The sequence below is a fragment of the Rattus norvegicus genome, chromosome 9 (assembly GCF_036323735.1).
Source record: "Rattus norvegicus strain BN/NHsdMcwi chromosome 9, GRCr8, whole genome shotgun sequence".
NCBI lineage: Eukaryota > Metazoa > Chordata > Mammalia > Rodentia > Muridae > Rattus > Rattus norvegicus.
This window is the reverse complement of record NC_086027.1, coordinates 69,414,477-69,434,372: the sequence shown is the minus strand read 5'-3', so window position 1 is coordinate 69,434,372 and position 19,896 is coordinate 69,414,477. Positions and strand designations below refer to the sequence as shown.

At 39.6% G+C, this 19,896-nt stretch overlaps 2 protein-coding genes across 20 annotated transcripts in view; one reads left to right on the top strand and one right to left on the bottom strand.

Annotated features, from left to right (window-relative positions):
• The window catches only part of Abi2 (abl-interactor 2), a 169,559-nt gene that overhangs the window by 56,258 nt on the left and 93,405 nt on the right, over positions 1 to 19,896 (bottom strand). For 3 of the 7 annotated variants that reach the window (XM_063266756.1, XM_063266790.1, XM_063266789.1), the window contains one exon: positions 1,035 to 15,631. The exons of the other annotated variants lie outside the window; for them this stretch is intronic. In XM_063266756.1, the coding sequence (XP_063122826.1) occupies positions 15,624 to 15,631 (8 nt within the window). In that variant the 3' untranslated portion in view covers positions 1,035 to 15,623. Of the gene's footprint in view, positions 1 to 1,034; positions 15,632 to 19,896 lie in introns of those variants that run through there. 7 annotated transcript variants of the gene reach the window in all.
• Positions 1 to 19,896, top strand: part of Raph1 (Ras association (RalGDS/AF-6) and pleckstrin homology domains 1) — an 86,903-nt gene that overhangs the window by 49,802 nt on the left and 17,205 nt on the right. For 7 of the 13 annotated variants that reach the window (XR_005488933.2, XM_039083870.2, XM_039083868.2 and 4 more), the window contains 9 exons: positions 3,499 to 3,573; positions 10,048 to 10,125; positions 10,657 to 10,816; positions 11,797 to 11,918; positions 13,065 to 13,130; positions 14,038 to 14,181; positions 15,151 to 15,261; positions 17,244 to 17,342; positions 18,002 to 18,122. Coding sequence is in view for 12 of the 13 variants with exons in the window: in XM_039083870.2 (XP_038939798.1) it covers positions 3,499 to 3,573; positions 10,048 to 10,125; positions 10,657 to 10,816; positions 11,797 to 11,918; positions 13,065 to 13,130; positions 14,038 to 14,181; positions 15,151 to 15,261; positions 17,244 to 17,342; positions 18,002 to 18,122 (976 nt within the window). In the remaining variant the exon portion in view is untranslated. The remainder of the gene's footprint in view (positions 1 to 3,498; positions 3,574 to 10,047; positions 10,126 to 10,656; positions 10,817 to 11,796; positions 11,919 to 13,064; positions 13,131 to 14,037; positions 14,182 to 15,150; positions 15,262 to 17,243; positions 17,343 to 18,001; positions 18,123 to 19,896) is intronic. The other 6 variants (XM_063267382.1, XM_063267381.1, XM_039083862.2 and 3 more) reach the window with 1 other exon arrangement.

Here is a 19,896-nt window from a genome sequence, read left to right as displayed (position 1 = left end):
ATTGTATTTTCAGATTACTGCCCCCATTAGCAAAGTACAGTTCAGTAGTATTTTCACAACTCATTTTTATTATTTATAGTAGTAACTAAAACTCAGTGTAATGCTTAATATATTTCTGGATGAGGTCTCCCTGCCCCCAAGATCCAAACTATGTCTTTTTTTTTTTTTTTGATTATTTTATGTGTGGGTGCTTTGTCTGCATGTGTGTCTGCGCCACATGCATGCCTGGTTCCTGTGGAGGCTGAAAGAAGGCGTCAGTTCCCCTAGGGCTGGAGTTATAGACAGTTGTGAGCCACTAATGTATACTGGAAATCAAACCTGAGTCCTCTAGAAGAGCAGCTAGTATTCTTAACCACTGAGCCGTCTCTCTAATCCTCATGCCTTTTAACATATATATACATGTATAAGTGGGAGAGGAGAGCATGCACATGCCAGCACAGTTGTAAAGAGGTCAAAGGACAACTACTTTGAGAAATTGATTCTCTCCTTCCAAGATGTTTTGAGATAGGGTCTCTCTTACCGCTACTACCATGCTATCTGTGCATTGCAGTCAGTTCTGTCCGTGGGAGTGCTGGAATTACACATGGGCACCACCACATTTGGCCTTGTACAAGGATTTCAGGGATGAAACATGTTCATGTGGGCACCACAAGCCCTTTCACCTGCTGAGCCATCTGGTCCCTCCCCTGGATCTGTTTCTTAAGCAACCACCAAAATATTTTCTGAAAACCAGGTGCTAAGATGTTCGTAACTAATTACTACATTAAGTACATATTGTAAGCTTCTTTTAAGCTTATGTTAAAATTGATGTCTGGAGTTATATTTGAGGATGGTATGAAACAAGTTTGTTTGTTTGTTTGCTCCCCCCCTTTTTTTTCCTTCCCATTGTTTTTCTAGACAGGGTTTTTCTGTGTACGCTTGGCTGTCCTGTAACTAACTGTGTAGACTAGGCTGGTCTTGAACTCCAAGATCCACCTGCCTCTGCCTCCTGAGTGCTGGGATTAAAGTCATGTGCCTCTAGAGCCTGGTGTAGATTTCTTTTTTTTTTTTTTTTTTTTTGGTTCTTTTTTTCGGAGCTGGGGACCGAACCCAGGGCCTTGTGCTTCCTAGGCAAGCGCTCTACCACTGAGCTAAATCCCCAACCCCGATTTCATTTTTTAAAACGTGAAACACAAGGCTAGCAAGATATTACAGTGGCTAAAGGCACCTGTCACCAAGCTCAGTGACCTGGGTGTGACCCCAGTGCTTATATGGTGAAAGGAATGAACTTTTACAAGTTATCTTCACTTCTACAAGCTTGAAATGTGGTTACATGAATATTGATATTCCATTATTTTGGGGCTTTTCTGGAAAAGTAACCTTTGTAAGATAAATTGTGATAGGTTTTCAATAAATTATTTTCTTGGGCTGGAAAAATGGCTCAGGAGATTTAAAAAAACAAAACAATACAAAACACTGTAGATATGAGGACTAGAATTTGGATCCTCAAGATCCATATAAATGCCAAGTGGGCTTGGTCACCTGCCTGCCTGCAGTCCCAGCCCCTGGAGACAGACAGGACTGCAGTAAGAGCTGGACTAAATAAACTAACCTGATCAGTAAGAGTCCCTGCCCCCGTATCCATGGTGGAGAATAACTGAGAAAGACATCAACATCAACTTCTGGCCCGCACAGGCACATACATGTAATCACCACATACACATATACCCACACGTGGAGACACAGGCACACACCACATACAGATATTTTTTTCAGATTCATGCTATGTCTTAGATATTTGTGTGAAATTTTTTTCTCGTGTATAAATGACAAAATAATGAATAAATGACATCAGCAATAATATTTTTAGACTTTGCTTTCTAGTCTTCATGCTTCTGTGCTCTCTCTGGTCTGGGCTGAGCAGTAACTGTAAACTGAGTCTGAGTTTCAGAGACGTGTGCCTACTGCAGTCTTATGGATGGGCAGCGGGTCTTTATCTTTGACTATCGTATAAAGATAAATGAGGGCCTGGGGTAACTTTCTCGGTTCTTAATGTTTGACTGTTTTAGTAAAGATCCTGAGGAATCCCCCGACACACACCATTAGGTCTCTTTTTGTTGTTTGGAGAGAATGGATGAGAGGGGCTGGTTACACAGAGGTTCATCTTGAGCTAAAATTGGTTTAGCAGTACAAAGAAGAGTCTTATAACAGACTGAACAGTGCAGGTTTGTGCTAAGTTAGTGTCCTTTTAACAGTGCTCCAGTCTTTGATATACTGTGTCATCTAGATGGACCTTTTGAAAGTGTCCACAGATCTTGTACCTATTCACTGGGCTTTATTTCCAAAAAACTTATGTGTCAAAGTAATGTGAAATAGTTAGATTCATAAAATATACCACTAAGGAAGACTTTTGATACAATGCCTTCCATTCAGCATTCATTGCTTTCAATGGTGCAAGTAATTACATGGTATTAAATACTAAATTTGTTCAGGGATAGGCAAGTTCAAATGTTATACATATCAAAATAGTTGCAGTTTAAGGATTAAATTTAATACACTTACATACACTTGAATTACAATGTGCTATTTAAGTTATCAAGAGGGCCTTGAGAGGTAGGTAAGCTCTTAAGGCAGTTTACTACTGTCCAAAGACCCTGAGTTCAGTCTGCAGGACCCACCCCATGTGGCTCACACCTGCCTGCAACTCCAGCTCCACGGGCACACACACACACAGACACACACACAGACACACACACACACTCACACACACTCACACTCACACTCATATAATCTAAAATAAAATGGATGTTTTTATTATTAAGAAGGTATCATTGGTAGTTAGGGACTACATCATGTGCATCATTGCTAGGGAGAGAGATTAAATCACTCACTTCAGGGGAAAATAGTCACTTTATTTTCTGTGAAAGTCCTTCACTGTGTCCTTCACATTGTCCTGTAATGAAAGGATTAATAGAATTTTACTGGGAACAAAAAAACATCAGGTAACTTACATATGGGTGTTTTTCTTCTTAGTGTGGCTTTCACTGAATTGATGAGAAAAGGGTGCCATTTTTTACAGTGTTTGTATTCTAATGAGGATTTACTGCTTCAATCTCTGTAAGCCTTATAGATTCTTAATAGAAAGAACTGTGTTTACTCATTTGCCTTTGACACGGTTTTATTTGTGGTGCTTTCTGCACAGCACTCCTGACACTGACTTGTGAGCCAGACTAGCTCTATGATCTCTACGTGCATTACTCAGAGCCAGCGATCGGCAAGTCACTTGGAACATATCCATGGGCATAGGTGGGGTCTTTACCTCTCACCTCCTTTTCAGTTGGTGCTGGTTTGGTTTTTGAAAATATTTTATTCTTGATGGACATATTCCACTCGGCTTACAAAAATTGATGTGAAATTATTTATAGTCATTCTTGCTCTGTCTGTTTTATTTTAAAAACACATAAAGCCTGCACTGACTTCTCTTACTGCCTTTTTTGTTTTTCTCTCTTCCTGCACAAGCACTCCTATCTGGACAGGGAAACCTCCCTTCTTCTGAGAAACATTGCAGGGAAGCCTTCCCATTTGCTGACCAAGGTGATGCCACTGTTCTCCACATGCATGTAACTGTGTACTGTCTTGTAGACAGAAATATAATCTCTGGTTGTGCTTGCATCCTTTGTACCCCTTTCTTATAGTAGCGCCATTGTCTTTAATACAGGGTGCTATTTCTCTTTCTGCAAGCAACTGTCTTCTTAATCTAATGACTGTTAATATTCAGAGACAAAAATATGTTTAGTGATTTTGACTTGATTTTAACTTCTGTAGACACCTAGTACTCCACGTGTGTTGCACTTTTTCTAACTTAATTTTCTATTGCATTTCAAAGCCTAAAATCATTGCTTTAATTTAACTCTTGCTATTAGTGGTTTTATGCTGGGATCGTATTTTAACTTAAAATCTTTTAATTAGTTACCAATTCTCATTAACTAGGTAACAATAATCAGAAAGCTGAATGACTATTTTCTTAATCATTGTCTTAGTCATTATCTTATTTAAGGAGCTCAGGGTTAAGTTCAAGAATGCCAGGCTTGGCCATAGTTTCTGAGAAGCTACATATGCTATTATATCTGAGAGGGTTTACTCTTATTTTCCGTACCATAACCTTAGGAGATGAGCTAACTGACAAAAATCAAAATCTCTAAGAAGCACTCAAAGAAAAAGACTCCTTGACAGAGCGAGCAGTGAAACCCCTTCTTCCCCAATCTCCTTTCTAAGTCAACTCCAGAGTCAGAAAGAAGCCTTCGGTCAGGAAGGAAATTCATGCAGGTTTTGGCCACATACTCTCTAGCCTGAGGCAGCTTTGTAGTTTAACTGGGCTCTGCTCTAGCAAAGACTGCAGGCTCTTGCCATGTCCACTGTCATCTGCCCTGCTCCCTTCACTCCCAGGTAGTTCACAGCTGCTAGCGTTTCCTGAATATTATTAACATCTTCCTTATTAACACTGCAGCCCTGAGAGATCCCTTACCCACTGTCTCCCTGAGGCCCCACAATGTAGACACATTTTCTTTTTCTCTTTGGGTACTGCCATTCTCCCAGTGACAGGTTGAGTATTCTGATCTCCTGTCACTTAGTGTTTCAAATGAGCCTGCTGTGATCCTCAGCGTTTACTAGGTCTGCCTATCTGCTTCATTCCCACGGCTCATCCTAGAGCAGTCTCAGCGCTCACCTAGCCCAGCACTACAGTACTACAGTTGTCTCTGACCTTGCCCCACATCTGTTTTTAACACTGCTCCCCAGATTAAGTTTGACATTTGACCACTTCTCTTGCCTGTTTGTCTGGTAATCTCTATTGTTCCTTGTACTATGAATGGAACTAACTAGTACACAACACTATAAACTAGACATATTCCTTAGGGGGAAACACACAGTCTCTTATGGTAATAAAATAATCAGGCATTGTGGTATATACCTGTAATCTAGTACTTGGTAGATAAAGGCAAGTGGGTCATTCATCTCAGCTATACAATTAAATTGAGGCCAACCTGGGACTATAGGAGATCCTGTCCTCTAAAATTTTATATATATATATTCTTATGTACATATATTTATACATGTATATAATATATATGTATACATACACACATATGCGTCTGAATATACATATATAAAAATACGTAAATTATGTTAAGTGCTGTAAAGGGAACAAAGGCGAAGAGAATACTGGAGATGGAATGGCCCCATGGAAGAAGTGGCAGATATTCCTAAGCAACCCATACCATAAAGCTTCTCAGAAGAACCTTATTCTGACTGTTGTCGGTGCCCTCTCTATCAAAGCACCTGGCTTTTGTGAACTATGTGCCCTCCCCTCTTTGGTGCTGGGTGTTGTACTCAGAACATTTCATATATCTAACGAATTCCCTGTCGTTGAGTTGTACCTTTTAGTCCCAAGTATGTGTACCTCGGACATAACCTGCAGAGCAATCTGCTTTCTACTGTAAAGCTTGGTGGCCCAGTTCTCAGCCTCCAGATATCTGCCAGTGTTTAAAAACAATGCTGGGGGGCTGAAGATATGGATCAGCAATTAAGAGCACTGACTGATTTTCCAGAGAATCCAGGTTCAAATCCCTGCACCCACATTGAGAGCTCACAACTGTCTGTGACTCTTAGCATGCATGCAGCAAAACACCAGTGCACATAAGGAATTCAAAAACAACAGCATGCTAGCTTTAACCATCATTTTCTTTGCTTCAGGAGAGATACTAAAATGCTTTTATGTTATGCCTTTAACAGTTTTATTATTGGTACCACAAAAGCTAAGACTATAAACTATTAAGGACAATAGAAATAAATTATGGTATAATGGATGCATAGTTAAGCACTTAATAAATGTGTATGATCTTAGGAAGACAGAAATTTTTGTGAGTCTTAGTTGGTACAGTGGTTCTAATAATCATACAAGCCTTGTATTTTTGTAGAAATTTAAATTAGATATCATATACACTATAACTGTGGTTCAGCGAGCGTTAGATATCTGTTAGCTCTCTTAATGAGAGTTTAATATAATTTTATGATTTCTTCAGAGAAAGTTAACTAATTCCTCTGATTCTATGCCACATTATATAGCAGAGTCTCCAACAAATATTAAATTATAACTTGAAGTTCTTTGAGTTGATTTGTTACTTTTTGATTTTTGCAGCTTATGAAATGATTAGAGCAAACCACTCTTTAGCACCTTGATTTCATTGTGTTCTCTGAGCCTGTGGTCTTCGTTTCTCAGTTGCAGTCATTCACTACCCCTCTCTCTGACACTGGAACTGTCTGAGTACTGATATTCTAATGTTTATACCCCAGAGAACGTTGTTACCCAGCTTTGGCTTTCACTTAATCTTAAGATCTGTACCCAGTTTTTGTCCTATGTGCAAATTTGAGGAGGGTTGGCATTTGATGGGTATTGATAGCCACACAGGAGTTTTTCCAGTAGAAAATGGGTTGTCTCGTGCTCTTTTAAGAGAAGGAGGAGGAGAGAGAAAGTTGTTTTTCTGTAAGTAAGGTGTCTCTTCCTACGTTTGGGATAATTGTGAGACAGCGTGAAGCAAGGGCTGGTGTAGAAAGAGCACAGGCAGCCTAAAGATTGGTGCTGTCAGCAGAAATCAACGTGCAGGAGGCTTTGTCCTTTGCCTTAGTGAGTGTGGTTAGCACGGGCTTGATGATTAGTACTGAAGTCTCCCATACATTGTCCACACGCATTAACACAGACTTAGTGACCTGTCTACACAACACAACAATGTGAGATGGTCTCCTTTCTCCTAACATTACTATGGAAAAAAGTAAGGCGTGGTTTAGCTAGAAGAAGAGCACAGCACCCACAGGAACCATGGGTCATGCAGTTTGATTATTTTTATTTACATTTTTTCCCAGTAATGATACTTAGATCTCACTGTAACCAGATTTATTTCTTCAAAGGTTTCTAGAAAGTTCATCCTTGCATTAAACTAGAGACGAATAAACTAAAATTTACCTATCTTAGATGTATCCAGCTAGCTCTGAAATTCGATTTTAACTTTCATAGACCAGTTTATAATGACCAAAATTGTAGCCTAGTGGTAGTTACTTGCTTATTATATGCAAGGCCCTGAAGACAATTTTAAAAATGAGATTATGTTGACCTATTTTTGTAGGTAAAAGACAGGCTGAACTTGAATGTATTAGGAGAGCTTTGCCTGTTTTGCATTTAAGAAATGACTCCTTGATTTGTACGAATGTTAATTGGTTACCTGGTTCTCTTACTGTTCAGCACTTCAACGTGTGGGGCGGGAACTGTGCATGAGCTCAATTAAGCTAACCTGTCATGGAATTTGACAAACAGTAAAGGATGGCAGTATGGAAACACCATTATTGTATGAAACTAATCAAAATACAGTATTTATTTTTTTATTTATTCTTAGGGCAGTTTTGTTTATCATCCACTGTACTGTGACAGCAGTAGTTTCACTGCCCTGAAAGGTCTCTGCACTCTGCCTAATAAAGCCTAATAAAGCCTTGCTTCCTTCTTTTTTTTTTTTTTTTTTTTTTTTTGTTTTCTTTTTTTCGGAGCTGGGGACCGAACCCAGGGCCTTGCGTTTGCTAGGCAAGCGCTCTACCACTGAGCTAAATCCCCAACCCCACCTTGCTTCCTTCTTAACCCTGACAATCACTGATCCTTTTTACTGCCCTTTCCAGAGCACAATATACTTGCAATTAATTATATAGTATGTAACTTTTATAGATTGAATTCTTTTATTTATTAATCTGTGGGCCCACAGTGCCCATTTATTGCTTTTATAGTTCATTTCTTTTTAGTGCTGAATAATATTTAATTGCCAGGATGCACCATACTTTTTCTATTCACTTACCAGAGGAAATCTTTGTTGTTTCCAAGATTGGGTGATTCTGAATAAAGCATCTACAAGCATCCATGTGCAGGCATTTGTAGACAGAAATTTGCACTGATTTGAGTGAGCACATAGAAGCATGACTACTGGGCCATGTGGCAATGATGCATGTAATTTTGTGAGAATCAGCCAAATTGTCTTCCGAAGGGGCTAGATTATTGTTTCCTTCTCACTAGCAGTGAGCAGCAGTCCTACATCCTCACCAGCATTTTGTGCTGGGGTGTTGGATTTGGGGCATAGTAAACGTATAAGACTTAACTTGCACTTTCTGGGTGCTAAGGACTATCAACCATCTTTTCATGTTTTCCTGAAGCAATAGCTCAATGCTTAAGAGTTGCTGCTGTTCCAGAGGACACAGGTTCTATTCCCAGAACCCACATAGTGGTTCACAACCATCTGTAGTTCCAGATCCGAGGACCCCAGTGTCCTCTTCTGAACTCTGCAGGCGCCACACATGTGCGGTGCACATACATATATACAGGCCAAGTATATATATACACAAGTATTTTACATACATAAAATATTTTACTTCAAATATTTTACTTTTAGAAGTTTGTGTTTATATTTCAAATATATAAAGCATCGATTCCAATGCCTTCTCCCCCAATAGACTTTAAATTTACTTTTCAGAGATGTACATAAAATGTATAAGAGAATAGATTGGTTAAAAAATTTACATTAAAATTCATCTATTGCTTTATGATGCGATTTATTTGTTTAAAGGAAAGGACTGGGTTATATAATCTTTTAGTCAGAGGAATATGTCTATAATAATCTAAGAACTAAGTATTAATTCTCTTTATTATTAAAATAAAGATCTTTGTTCTTTGACTGTTGGGTTCACAGATAGTGTTTCCAGGTCTTGGTCAGTCTGTTGATTCAGTAGCTCCACGCATTGAAAGGGATCCAATTTCTGGCCCATGAGCCTTCCCCTGCCCTGCCTCTCGGGTCCATGGTCAGTAACTTAAGCTTGCAAAGAGAGACATCGCAGTAGGAAGTGGAAATAGAAGGAAGCTTGCAGGACTTTGGTGACTAGGGAAAATCAGTAAATAAATCTAGCTTTTTCCCTACCCTGGAAGGGTTAGTTCTTTATGAAAACTGACACATGGATTGCGACATTTCAGGCACAATCCAGAGAGGATAAACTATTGCTGATATAATTAGGCTTTCCTTTGTTTTTTAAAGGAAAGGATTAAAGGATTTTAGAAGATGGCAATTATATAGATATTTTAATGTTTTGTACTCAGAAATAGAAAATAAATCTTTATAAACAGAAGTTTACTTACATGAGTTTTCTTTTTAAATTGGAAATTACAGCTACAGTGTTTATTATGGCCTATTGCTGGAACTTATTAGTAAGTACTAGTGTTGAATACTGTATTCTATTAGAAAAAATGGACAATGCTTTATTTTTAGTTCTTTATAATTTTTACGAGAGTTTATAATCTTAGAATTACTTACAATCGTGTTATTTGTAAAGTTATACTTAGCATTTACGAATAGACTTATTGACAGATTAATAAATTTTAATTTACTGATTGTGCTGCATGATTTTCTAAATCAGTAAAACTTAAAATATAAGGCAGCCTCTTGTTTGTATTAGCATATTGGTAAGAATTAATATTTGTACATATACTTTTTGTTGAGGCCTTTATATTTTTATAACAAAGTAGATTGGTTTTGCTATATATATTTTTCCAAAGATCTTAAATTTCCAATGTAACAAAACAAAACACTGTGCAGAAATCTTGCATAACCTCTGGAGGGAGTCTGAATTGAAAGTTGTGTGAGCGTGGCAAATAGGCCAGCAGGAGGAGCTCGTCCGCAGCATTTCCCTAAACCCAGAGCTTGAAAGCTGTTTGCCTTGTGTTGTCAGAATCGAAGTTGGTGTATTACGTGACAGGTGTCTTTCTTTTTCTCTGGAATATGGAAGCTAATCCTGTTGCTGAGCCTGTGCTCTCTTCTTGTGACATGTCTGTTTCATTCTGTGAACAGAGCCACTTTAGAATTGTGCTTTCTATACATGTGCTGCATTGTGTTCTTAATATAGTTCCCTACCAGCGCCATGAGGATGAAGCCTTTGCTGGTCTCCTCACCCTGTGAGCAGCAGTTTATCTGAAATGCTTTGTGTTTGCAGGAAGAACAGGCAGCAAAACTGAAAGCTGAGAAGATCCGAGTTGCTCTGGAGAAAATTAAAGAGGCTCAAGTGAAAAAGGTGACTTGTGGCTCTTTGCTGGGTTTGAAATATTTATCTTAAGGTTTTTCTTTTTTTTGTCCTGTTTTGCTTTATGAAGAATTTTCTTGTTTATATACAATGTTTCTCTAATTTATGAAAAGGTAAAACTATATTCTCCCTGATATCTTTTCACATGTGGGTTTTGTGTGTGAGATGCTTTAAGAAAGTGAGCCTTTGTTTCTAGGCAGGTCCTGGAGTGCTTGACTCCAGAGGCCCACTGCTTACAGCATATCTCATCTGTATTATCCCTCTGATATGATAAGGTTTCTTGCTACTTCCAAAACAAAAGTCAGTAAGACGGAATCATCTTAGCACAATATTTTAAAGGGCTTAAAACATATTTAGGTAGGTTTCTTGATATTCCGATTTTTACCTGTAATAATAGTGTCAGAGTAGTCATTTCTTAATTTATATTTAAAGATATGAATCAGAATGCTATTTAATATTTGAAAAATACTTTTCTAGAATTCCATTTAAGTTACCATTTAATTGCATTTTTACCTGTTGCAGCTGGTGATCAGGGTCCACATGTCTGATGACAGTTCTAAAACAATGATGGTGGATGAGAGACAGACAGTGAGACAAGTGCTGGATAACCTGATGGACAAATCTCACTGTGGCTACAGTTTAGACTGGTCGCTGGTGGAGACAATTTCTGAGTTACAAATGGGTTAGTAATGCCTCTGATTTAATTGTTTATTAGCATCTATGTGACCTCAAACCTTCATATTGACAGAAACATTTTGAGACATTATGTTTTTTCATATAAAATTATCAGGCACTTTATCATTTTTAAATCTTGCTTTTTGACATTTTTCCTAGTGTATCTGGAGAGTTCTTTGAATAAAAGATGAAATTCAATTCACAGCATTTTTTTAAATCATTAAAGCAACAGTTTTAACGATAACAGATGCTTTTTCTTTGGAATAAGAGTTGCATAAATAAATTTACTAAAACTATTATTAAATATTTTTACATTTTCATTTATTTTATATATCTGCATTTATGTATATATGTCATGTGCATGGAGAAGCCAAAAGAGAGTGTCAGGTCCTCAGGCACTAGAGTTAGAGGTGGTTTTGAGTTTCCTCATGATGGTGCTAAGAATTGAACCTGGATGCTCTATAAGAACAGCAAGAATTCTTGATGCTAAGCCGTCTCTCCAGCCCAATACTGTTATTTCCTAGGCTTTGTACACAAGTCTTTAAGGAAAAATAAAGCACATCAACAAATTTCAAAGAACACTTTTAGCATATGTTCAGTAGTGTGTGTGTGTGTGTGTGTGTGTGTGTGTGTGTGTGTGTGTGTATTTTAGTCTGACACACACCACCATCACCACCACCACCACCCTGAACCCATGTTTAAAGAAACACACCCAGTCACAACATGCATCAATAATTCCAGCAGTGGGGAGACAGACAAAGGGGGGTAGTGGAGCTTGCTAGCCAGTCAGTGTCCTGAACTGGTGGTCTTCATGTTCAGTGAGAGACTGTTTTAAAATGTAATCTAGAAAGCAATTGAAGAAAATATCCATCATCAACCTCTGACCTCTACACTCACAAAGATTCTGTAATTCTAATGTGTTTTATCTTGCCTTTCATGTAATTTGGAAGAATACTAACAAAAGGCTGGTATTTGATTTTGGGACAGAAAGAATCTTTGAAGACCATGAAAACTTGGTTGAAAATCTTCTTAATTGGACAAGAGACAGCCAAAATAAGCTTATATTTATGGAGCGTATAGAAAAATATGCACTTTTTAAAAACCCCCAGGTAAGATTGCATAACTTTTGAGTGCTGAGTCAGTAGAGTTAAAAGTCTGACAGCCACGTGACTGGCCATTGTAGCTGCAAACCCCTCTGTGTTTGGGGACCAGGAGCTGGGCCTCGGAGGGGTTGCCAGCCCCACATGGGGGTAAACTTTGGTAGAAATAAGAATAGTTCAGGAGGCTGCTGGGTTTCTCCTGCACAAGCCAGAGCCTGTTGAGCCCTCAGTTCATTAACACTGAGGGTCTCATCTCACCCAAGCAGCCCAGGGTTTATATAGCTAATGCTTTATCTTAATTTCTTTGCTGGTTTACATAACCCCTTTGCTTACTTGTCATCCTTATTTATGCCAACATAATGTCAGTACTTCACCACACCTGTGCCTGTTTAAATCGGCATATGAAGTCATGTGTTACATGAGAGTGTGTCCAGACAGACTTATTCTCATTTGTTAGCTACTCCTCCACCTTTCTCACCCCTACCCCACTCCTCTTTATCCACTTCCTCCCCAGCAGGTCAGGAACAGCAAAATATCTGTGATAAAAAAGTGATGAGAAAAACAGCAGTAGTGTTAGACCGTCAGTCTGTAGTCCTCAGACTTAACTGCGGTTCTTTAATGAAGAGTGTATGCTTAGGAGTGCCAATAGATCTTTCTGTAGAAGACTACAAGATAGTTATACTAATGACTGCAGTTCAGATTTTATTAAACTAAACAAATGAGACTGTTACAGCAAAGCCAGGATAGGACTCAGCACCTGGAACACCCTGCTCAGTCCAGCACAGGACTCTGCCTAAGCCTAGCTCAGCAAATCATTCCTCATTTCTTCTACTTAATTTAGAATGCTGTGGGGTATTCTCATGTAACAGCTGAGTAGTTCAGAACACTTGCTGTCGCACAGGCTCACCTCAGAGTGTGATGAAAGGCATTCTATGGGATATTTTGTAGCAAGTGTTTTGAGCAAGAAGGAAGTAGATAGAACGTTTTAACGATGATACACCTATGGGCGAGCTTTGAGGAGTGCGCTCTTCTCTAGACTGGCAAAACTAAACTGATAGTGTTTACTTGTCTGGAGCAAGTGATGTACCCATTTAACTCCAAGGGAATAGCAGAATGAGTTTATCCTTTAATTTTCATTTCATTCTTTTTTTTTAGAATTACCTTCTAGGGAAAAAGGAAACGGCTGAGATGGCAGACAGAAACAAAGAAGTGCTGTTAGAGGTATGACTCTCTCCACCCTGAGCTTTGTGTGTACCTGTTGAGCTCCTAACAGATCTCTTCCTAACTAATCTTTTTGCCGAGCAATAATCCAGTGCAATAAAAAGGGTCGAGAAAGAGAGATGTGACTGTGCTGGGCCTATCAGCGTTTACAGAGGGCAGGAGACAGGCCTGTCAGTAGTATGTGCTGAGCAAGTATGAGGGCCTGCTTTCATAGCCCCTGACACCTACATAAAAGCCAGGCACTTGCCTGGAGCTTACCAACCAGCCAGCCTAGCCACTGAGCCACAGTGACAGATCATGTCTCAGAAACTAAGGTGGAGGGCAACTGAGGAAGACACCTGACAACAGCTTTAGCTTCCACACATGAGCACGTGCACAGCACACACATACCACAAACAGAAAAGAAGAAATGGGTTTCAGCAGTAGTACACACAACTCAGCTGACTTCATAGGCAAATCCTCTCTAATAGACATGGCAGACATTTTGTGTGCTGTGGTATGTGTTGTATGTAAACGTGAGCATGCAGGATTCCACATCTGTATCTGCAGACCATATCAGCTAGAGGAGAATGCCTGGGTCCTCTTCTTTCATCTATCTTACCCCTGTGCACACGCAGCCAGACCCAGCTTTTCATGTAGGTGTGAGGTCCTCATTGCTAGCACAGCACACGCTCTTACCCACTGAGCTGTTCCCCCAGCCCCATGACTCACACTTCAGGATTTCCACAGTAATTCTAAAGTAAACTTATACTGTGTTTAGAAAAGACAGTTCTTTCAGAAAGCTAGTGTGGTTTTAATAAAAAAACCATTTTGCTTTGCTTAGTGTTATGCATCTCACAGGAATAGATAATTTATTTTCTGAAAATATCAGAATCATAAATATTTCCAAATGATTTTTTTCTTTAAGGAATGTTTTTGTGGAAGTTCTGTAACTGTCCCAGAAATTGAAGGAGTCCTTTGGTTGAAAGATGATGGCAAGAAGTCCTGGAAAAAGCGTTATTTTCTCTTGCGAGCATCTGGTATCTACTATGTCCCTAAAGGGAAAGCAAAGGTATGTCCTTCTCTGTCCTTCCGCACTGCCCACGGTATGCTAGCTGCTTTTACCTTGTAGCAAGAATACTATTTTACCCCTGTAAGACACACAAGATGGTTTAGTTTATTAATCTGTTGTAAAGAAGAGGAAGCAAAAAACTGTTCATTTCTCTGATCATTAGATGGGTTCATTTCAATTCTCGATTTTCCCCCATTTAGGTTGTTGTTGTTGTTGTTGTTGTTGTTGTTGTTGTTGTAGTAGTAGTAGTAGTAGTAGTAGTAGTAGTAGTAGTAGTAGTAGTAGTAGTAGTAGTAGTAAGAGGATCTTATTCATGTAGTTTATTCAGAGAGGTCTCAAAATCACTCTGTAGTTTAGGATGACCTTGAATTCTTGATCCTCTTGACTCCCCCTCTTCCAAGTCCCGAGTGCTGGGGTTACAGGTATCCATGACCACAACCAGCTAAACAGTTTTGATATTTGGGGCAGGGAGAGGTCTTATGGGAGTCTGTATTTCATTTAGGGGGAATGGCGTTTTAGGATTATATCGACTTCAATCTTGTGCAGTGTTCTTTTACTGAAGTACAAGCTGTCTTTGTGCTTGTCTTGGGTTTAGAGCTGTCCTAAGCATTTACAGCATTATCATCCTAGTCCTATGAGCATAAGTTGTTGCCTCTGACATGCACTTACTTGGTAAATTCTTGTTCTTTCCTAAGAGTGCTGCTCTTCTCCTGTTCCCTATGACCTATTTATTCTATATCATATGCATACTATGTACAGGGTCTGTATAAAGTACCAAATCAGTGTTCATTAGGAATAGATAACAAGCAAAATGGACTGCCTTTTTGGTTACATTGTAGACTGAAGAAAAATCGAATCTTACTTTTTACCTAGTAAAGATTTGATTCTCAACTAAAAACCCATACCTGCTATGATACTTGCTTATTTTATTGGCCCTATTACGTTAATATTTGGGGTGTTTTTTCTTAGGTATCTCGGGATCTAGTGTGCTTTCTCCAGCTGGATCATGTAAATGTATACTATGGGCAGGACTATCGGAACAAATACAAAGCACCCACAGACTGCTGTCTGGCCTTAAAGGTAAACCTGACCGATACTAGATTGACATTTGGATCTTCACCAGGTAATTCTGTGTCTTTGGATAGGATAGGATGAGTAGGGTAACTCAGCAGTTCAGCACTTTAGCTCCATCCTTAGCACCAGGGACAACAAGGTAAAGGGTAAAGTTTGGTCTGGTAGCTTGCACCCAAAATCCTAGCACTCAGGAGGAAGAGACAGGATCAGAAGTGTGGAGCCAGATCCTCTGTCTTAAAAAAAAAACTTTACAGTGAGACGCATATTTTTTGTTGTTGTCCTGTGTAGACCCATCAGAGAGCACCGTTCTCAAGTTGAAACTTCACCCACTTTCATCTGGTCCAGAAATAACGATCTCTCTCCCTTCCTCACTCCCCTGAAATGATAGCCAAAATAGTCTGTTATCTATACTGTTATTAGGAAGTCCCTTCCCTCTCAGTCTGGTTCCTGTTAGTGATCTAGATTAACATTTATAAAGACGGCCTACAAAGCCTACAAAGGTTCAGGAAGAAGTGCTGAGACCTGTGAGAGCTTTTTTTTTTTTTTCCGGAGCTGGGGACCGAACCCAGGGCCTTGCGCTTCCTAGGTAAGCGCTCTAACCACTGAGCTAAATCCCCAGCCCCCTGTGAGAGCTTTTGGCTCCAGCTCCACCCTCACAATAGCCAGTACTGTTAGTCTGCATGTTTGTTAGCTGGGTTTAGGGAGTACCATTTGCTTAGGATTTAGTTGGGGTTTTGATTTCATTGGTAAGGTGGGTCTATTAATAATAGCAGTCCTTTACTTAATAAACTTTCTTAGACAACACCAATGCATCGTCAAGGTTAGTTACAGAAGCAGCTCCCCTCCCCCCCACCTTTTTTTGCTTGTTTTCGTTTTTTTGGGTTTTTTTGTTTTTTTTGTTTTTTTGAGGCAGCCTTGCTGTGTAGCTCAACCCAGCTTCAATCCTGGGCTCCTCCTGCCTCAGCCTTCAGGCTGCTGGGATTACAGGTGTATGTCACCATGCCCTACAATAACAAATGATTCTTAGGAAGCTCGTGCAGAGTAACTTCAGCCAGTGGTTTGCAAAACCCTGATACCAGCATTAGGTTTGTAACACTGAGACAGCGCATGCCTTTCACACTCGTATGCTCTTGCTGTAGTACAGTGGGGTTTCTCACAGGTTCCATAATGTTTTTGCTGTCTTGGCTACTGAGAGGAACTTGGGGAGAGTTGTGTTCTTCTATCTTAATTTTTTACTCTCATTTTAATTTCTTTTAAGATTTAATTACTTTATGTATATGAGTTCACTGTAGCTGTCTTCAGACACACCAGGAGAGGGCTACAGACCCCATTACAGATGGTTGTGAGCCACATTGTGGTTGCTGGGGATTGGAACTCAGGGTCTCTGGAAGAGCAGTCAGTTTTCTTAACTACTCAACCATCTCTCCAGCCCTCGTTTTAATTTCTAATAAAGTAAATATTGCAAGAACAGAACAAACTTCAACACTATCCTCTTGTCCCACCAAGGAGTGCATGCACATTGCAGTTTGGTAAAGACAGAGCCTGTGAGGTATTGTTCCAACAGTCGGATGTCGCCATGGACTACGGTCTGGGTGCTGTGCTGTGCATGCTCCACACAGATCTAGTATAGCTGTTTATCAGAAGGAAGGAACTTCTCTGTAGCCTCTAAGCTGATTTCCTGGGTAGATATTCTTTTTCCATTTTTTGTCTCAAAGGCTGAGAATTCTATTGGCTTAATCTTGATAGTGTTTTTCTTTGATATGTAAAAGGAACACTTGAGAACTTCCCAGGTAGAAAGGTTTACATGGATATCTTGACCAAAAATTTAGCATGACGTGTACTTTGTTTTAAAAAGTTAAGTATGGGCTGTTTTATTTCAGTTTATGGTTGTATAGAAGTATGCACTGTTGGCATTTCTTTAAGACTGTAAGTCACTGGGGTTTTTCTAAGTGTCAGTTCTCTAGAAGACTCTGCCTTCAATTTTACAGCACCCACAGATCCAGAAGAAGTCTCAGTACATCAAGTACCTTTGTTGTGATGATGCAAGGACCCTGCATCAGTGGGTCAATGGGATCCGCATTGCCAAGGTACACTGCCTCTCCATTTGGTGCTGCACTAATGAAGTGGTTAATTAGATGCTGTGGGTTCTTGTTGGTGGGTCTGACTGTTTCATGCTCATTACTCCTCAGGTATCTAGTTTCCTCAGGCCTAAGTTCATGCTCTAAGTGCCTTCTTTCCTTGGTGGTTGGAAACAATGGAACAATACTGCTGGCAGTAGCTTGCATGGCATCAAAGTGATTTGTTTCTACTTTGGAGTGTACATTATATGATTCTTACGTAACCAAGTTTAGGTTTTTCTATTGTTGTTGTCATTGTTTTTATTGTTGTTGTCTGCAGACAACACCCAACACACAAATAAATTTAAATTAAGTCATGGCTATTTTTGAGTATATTTGGGGCATGTCCCTAAATAGTGCTAAGAATCTAGTCCTAGATCTCTTGAATTTGGATTGATAAAACTTTTATTTCTATTAACATTATTAAAATTGTTAGTTAGGTGCCTGCTGTTCTTAGAACTAAGGAAAATGAGTATGAGCATGATTTTCTAGTACCCAGGAGTACTCTGGAGAGTATAACAGGCGTTAATACAAACTGAACTAGTTCACAGAAGTATTTCCCTCCCTTCTCCATGACCTTCTACATGCAACTCAGGGCGAGATATCACCATTTGTTCCCTTTTACTTAGTATGGGAAGCAGCTCTACACGAATTACCAAGAAGCCTTGAAGAGGACAGAGTCAGCTTATGATTGGACCTCTTTATCCAGCTCCAGCATTAAATCCGGATCCAGTTCTTCCAGTATCCCAGGTAAGTCAGCATACCACACAGCACTATTTTACTACAAATGTGATGGCCCTATCACGAGGGTTAGAACTTGCCACCTACAGACATACCTAATATCCAAATTATAATTGGTGGGTACTTTTTATTTCCCAGGTGCAGTGTTACGTATTTCAAGTGCACTTCTAATGCAGTGTTGGGTTTTATATTTATGAAGTATATTTTTACAATACATTCTAAGATGCACAGTATACAAGCTGCTTGGAGATGTATTCACAGTGCATCAGGACCTGCACACCTGCTCCTACACAGCTCCTGACATGTCAGTGCAGTGGAAACACTTTCAGCTCGTTCAGAACTACAGTGAAGGAAGCCATTTAGGTTGCCACACTTTCTAGTACTCACAGGGAATCAATGACCCTCCATGGGGCTTCTGGATTTCCACATCTTTAAATACGTATTCTGTATTCACATCTTCAGTTAAGTGCTTCTTTCAAAATCTTTCCAATGATAATCCATACTGTTGCTGAATGACTTTAAAATTGTATGGTTTGATATTTTTAAGTAATAAAAACCTATTTGGAAATTGTGATATGTATATACTAACCTGTATGAATGCAATGTGCATAGCCCATGCAAACACATACTTTCCAGCTGTGCCCATCGAGGGGTTCTAGAAAAGTGATGCCCCATAATAATGAGATTACCCACAGCTCAGTCACCAGAAGGAACCACTGCTCTTGGACAATGGCTGACGCTAAGTCAGAGATACAAAACAAAAGTACTCAAAAATCAGATAAGGGTTTATCAGAGGGACACAGATGCAATGTGAAAGAGCTTTAGTGCCTAACGCTGAAATAATGTTGAGGAAAAGATCTATACAATGGCCGGGTAGTTGTGGTATACACCTTTAATCACAGCACTGAGGAGGGAGGGGTAGCTCTCCAGATTCGAGAACAGCCTGGGCTACATACATTAGCGAATTCCAAAGCAGCCAGGGCTACACAGAGAAACTGTTTAGGGGGAAGGGGGGAGACAAAGAAAAAAGAAAAATACATACTATGTAGTAAAAAATTATAACCAAATTATGAGATTTGTGAATCTATGCTAATATAAACAAATAAACAAGGAAGAAACAAACCTTCCATGCAAAATATTTTTAAAGATTTAAAATACATTTTTAATGAAAATATGACATCACCCTTTGTCCCTTTCCCCAGCTCCATCCATGCCTCCCCCAACTCTCAAATTGGATAGGCTCTAAAGAAGGATTTATTTATTATTATGTGTATGTGTGTGTTTACATGGATTGTGTGTGCCATGCAAGTGTGCATAGAGGCCAGAAGACGACATTGGGCCCCTGCACACACATCAGGCAGCTTACAACTGTATACTGGCTCGAAGTCCAAGTCCTCCCTACAAGACAAGTACACACTCCCAACTGAAACTGAGATCTCTCTCCAGTCCCACAAAATATTTCAAAATGATTTCTGTACACACTTTGCTCCTCTTTTATTTTTTATTGGAATTTTTTTGTTTACATTTTAAATGTTATCCCCTTTCCCAGTTTCCCGTTCATAAATCCCCTATCCCCTCCCCCTACTTCTATGGGGGTGTTCCCCCACCCCACCCCTTCCTGCCTCCCCACCCTGATATTTCCCTACACTGGGGGTTCCAGCCTTGGCAGGACCAAGGGCTTCTTCTCCCATTGGTGCCCAACAAGACCTTCCTCTGCTACACGTGCAGCAGGAGCCACGGGTCTGTCCATGTGTAATCTTTGGGTGGTGGTTTAGTCTCTGGG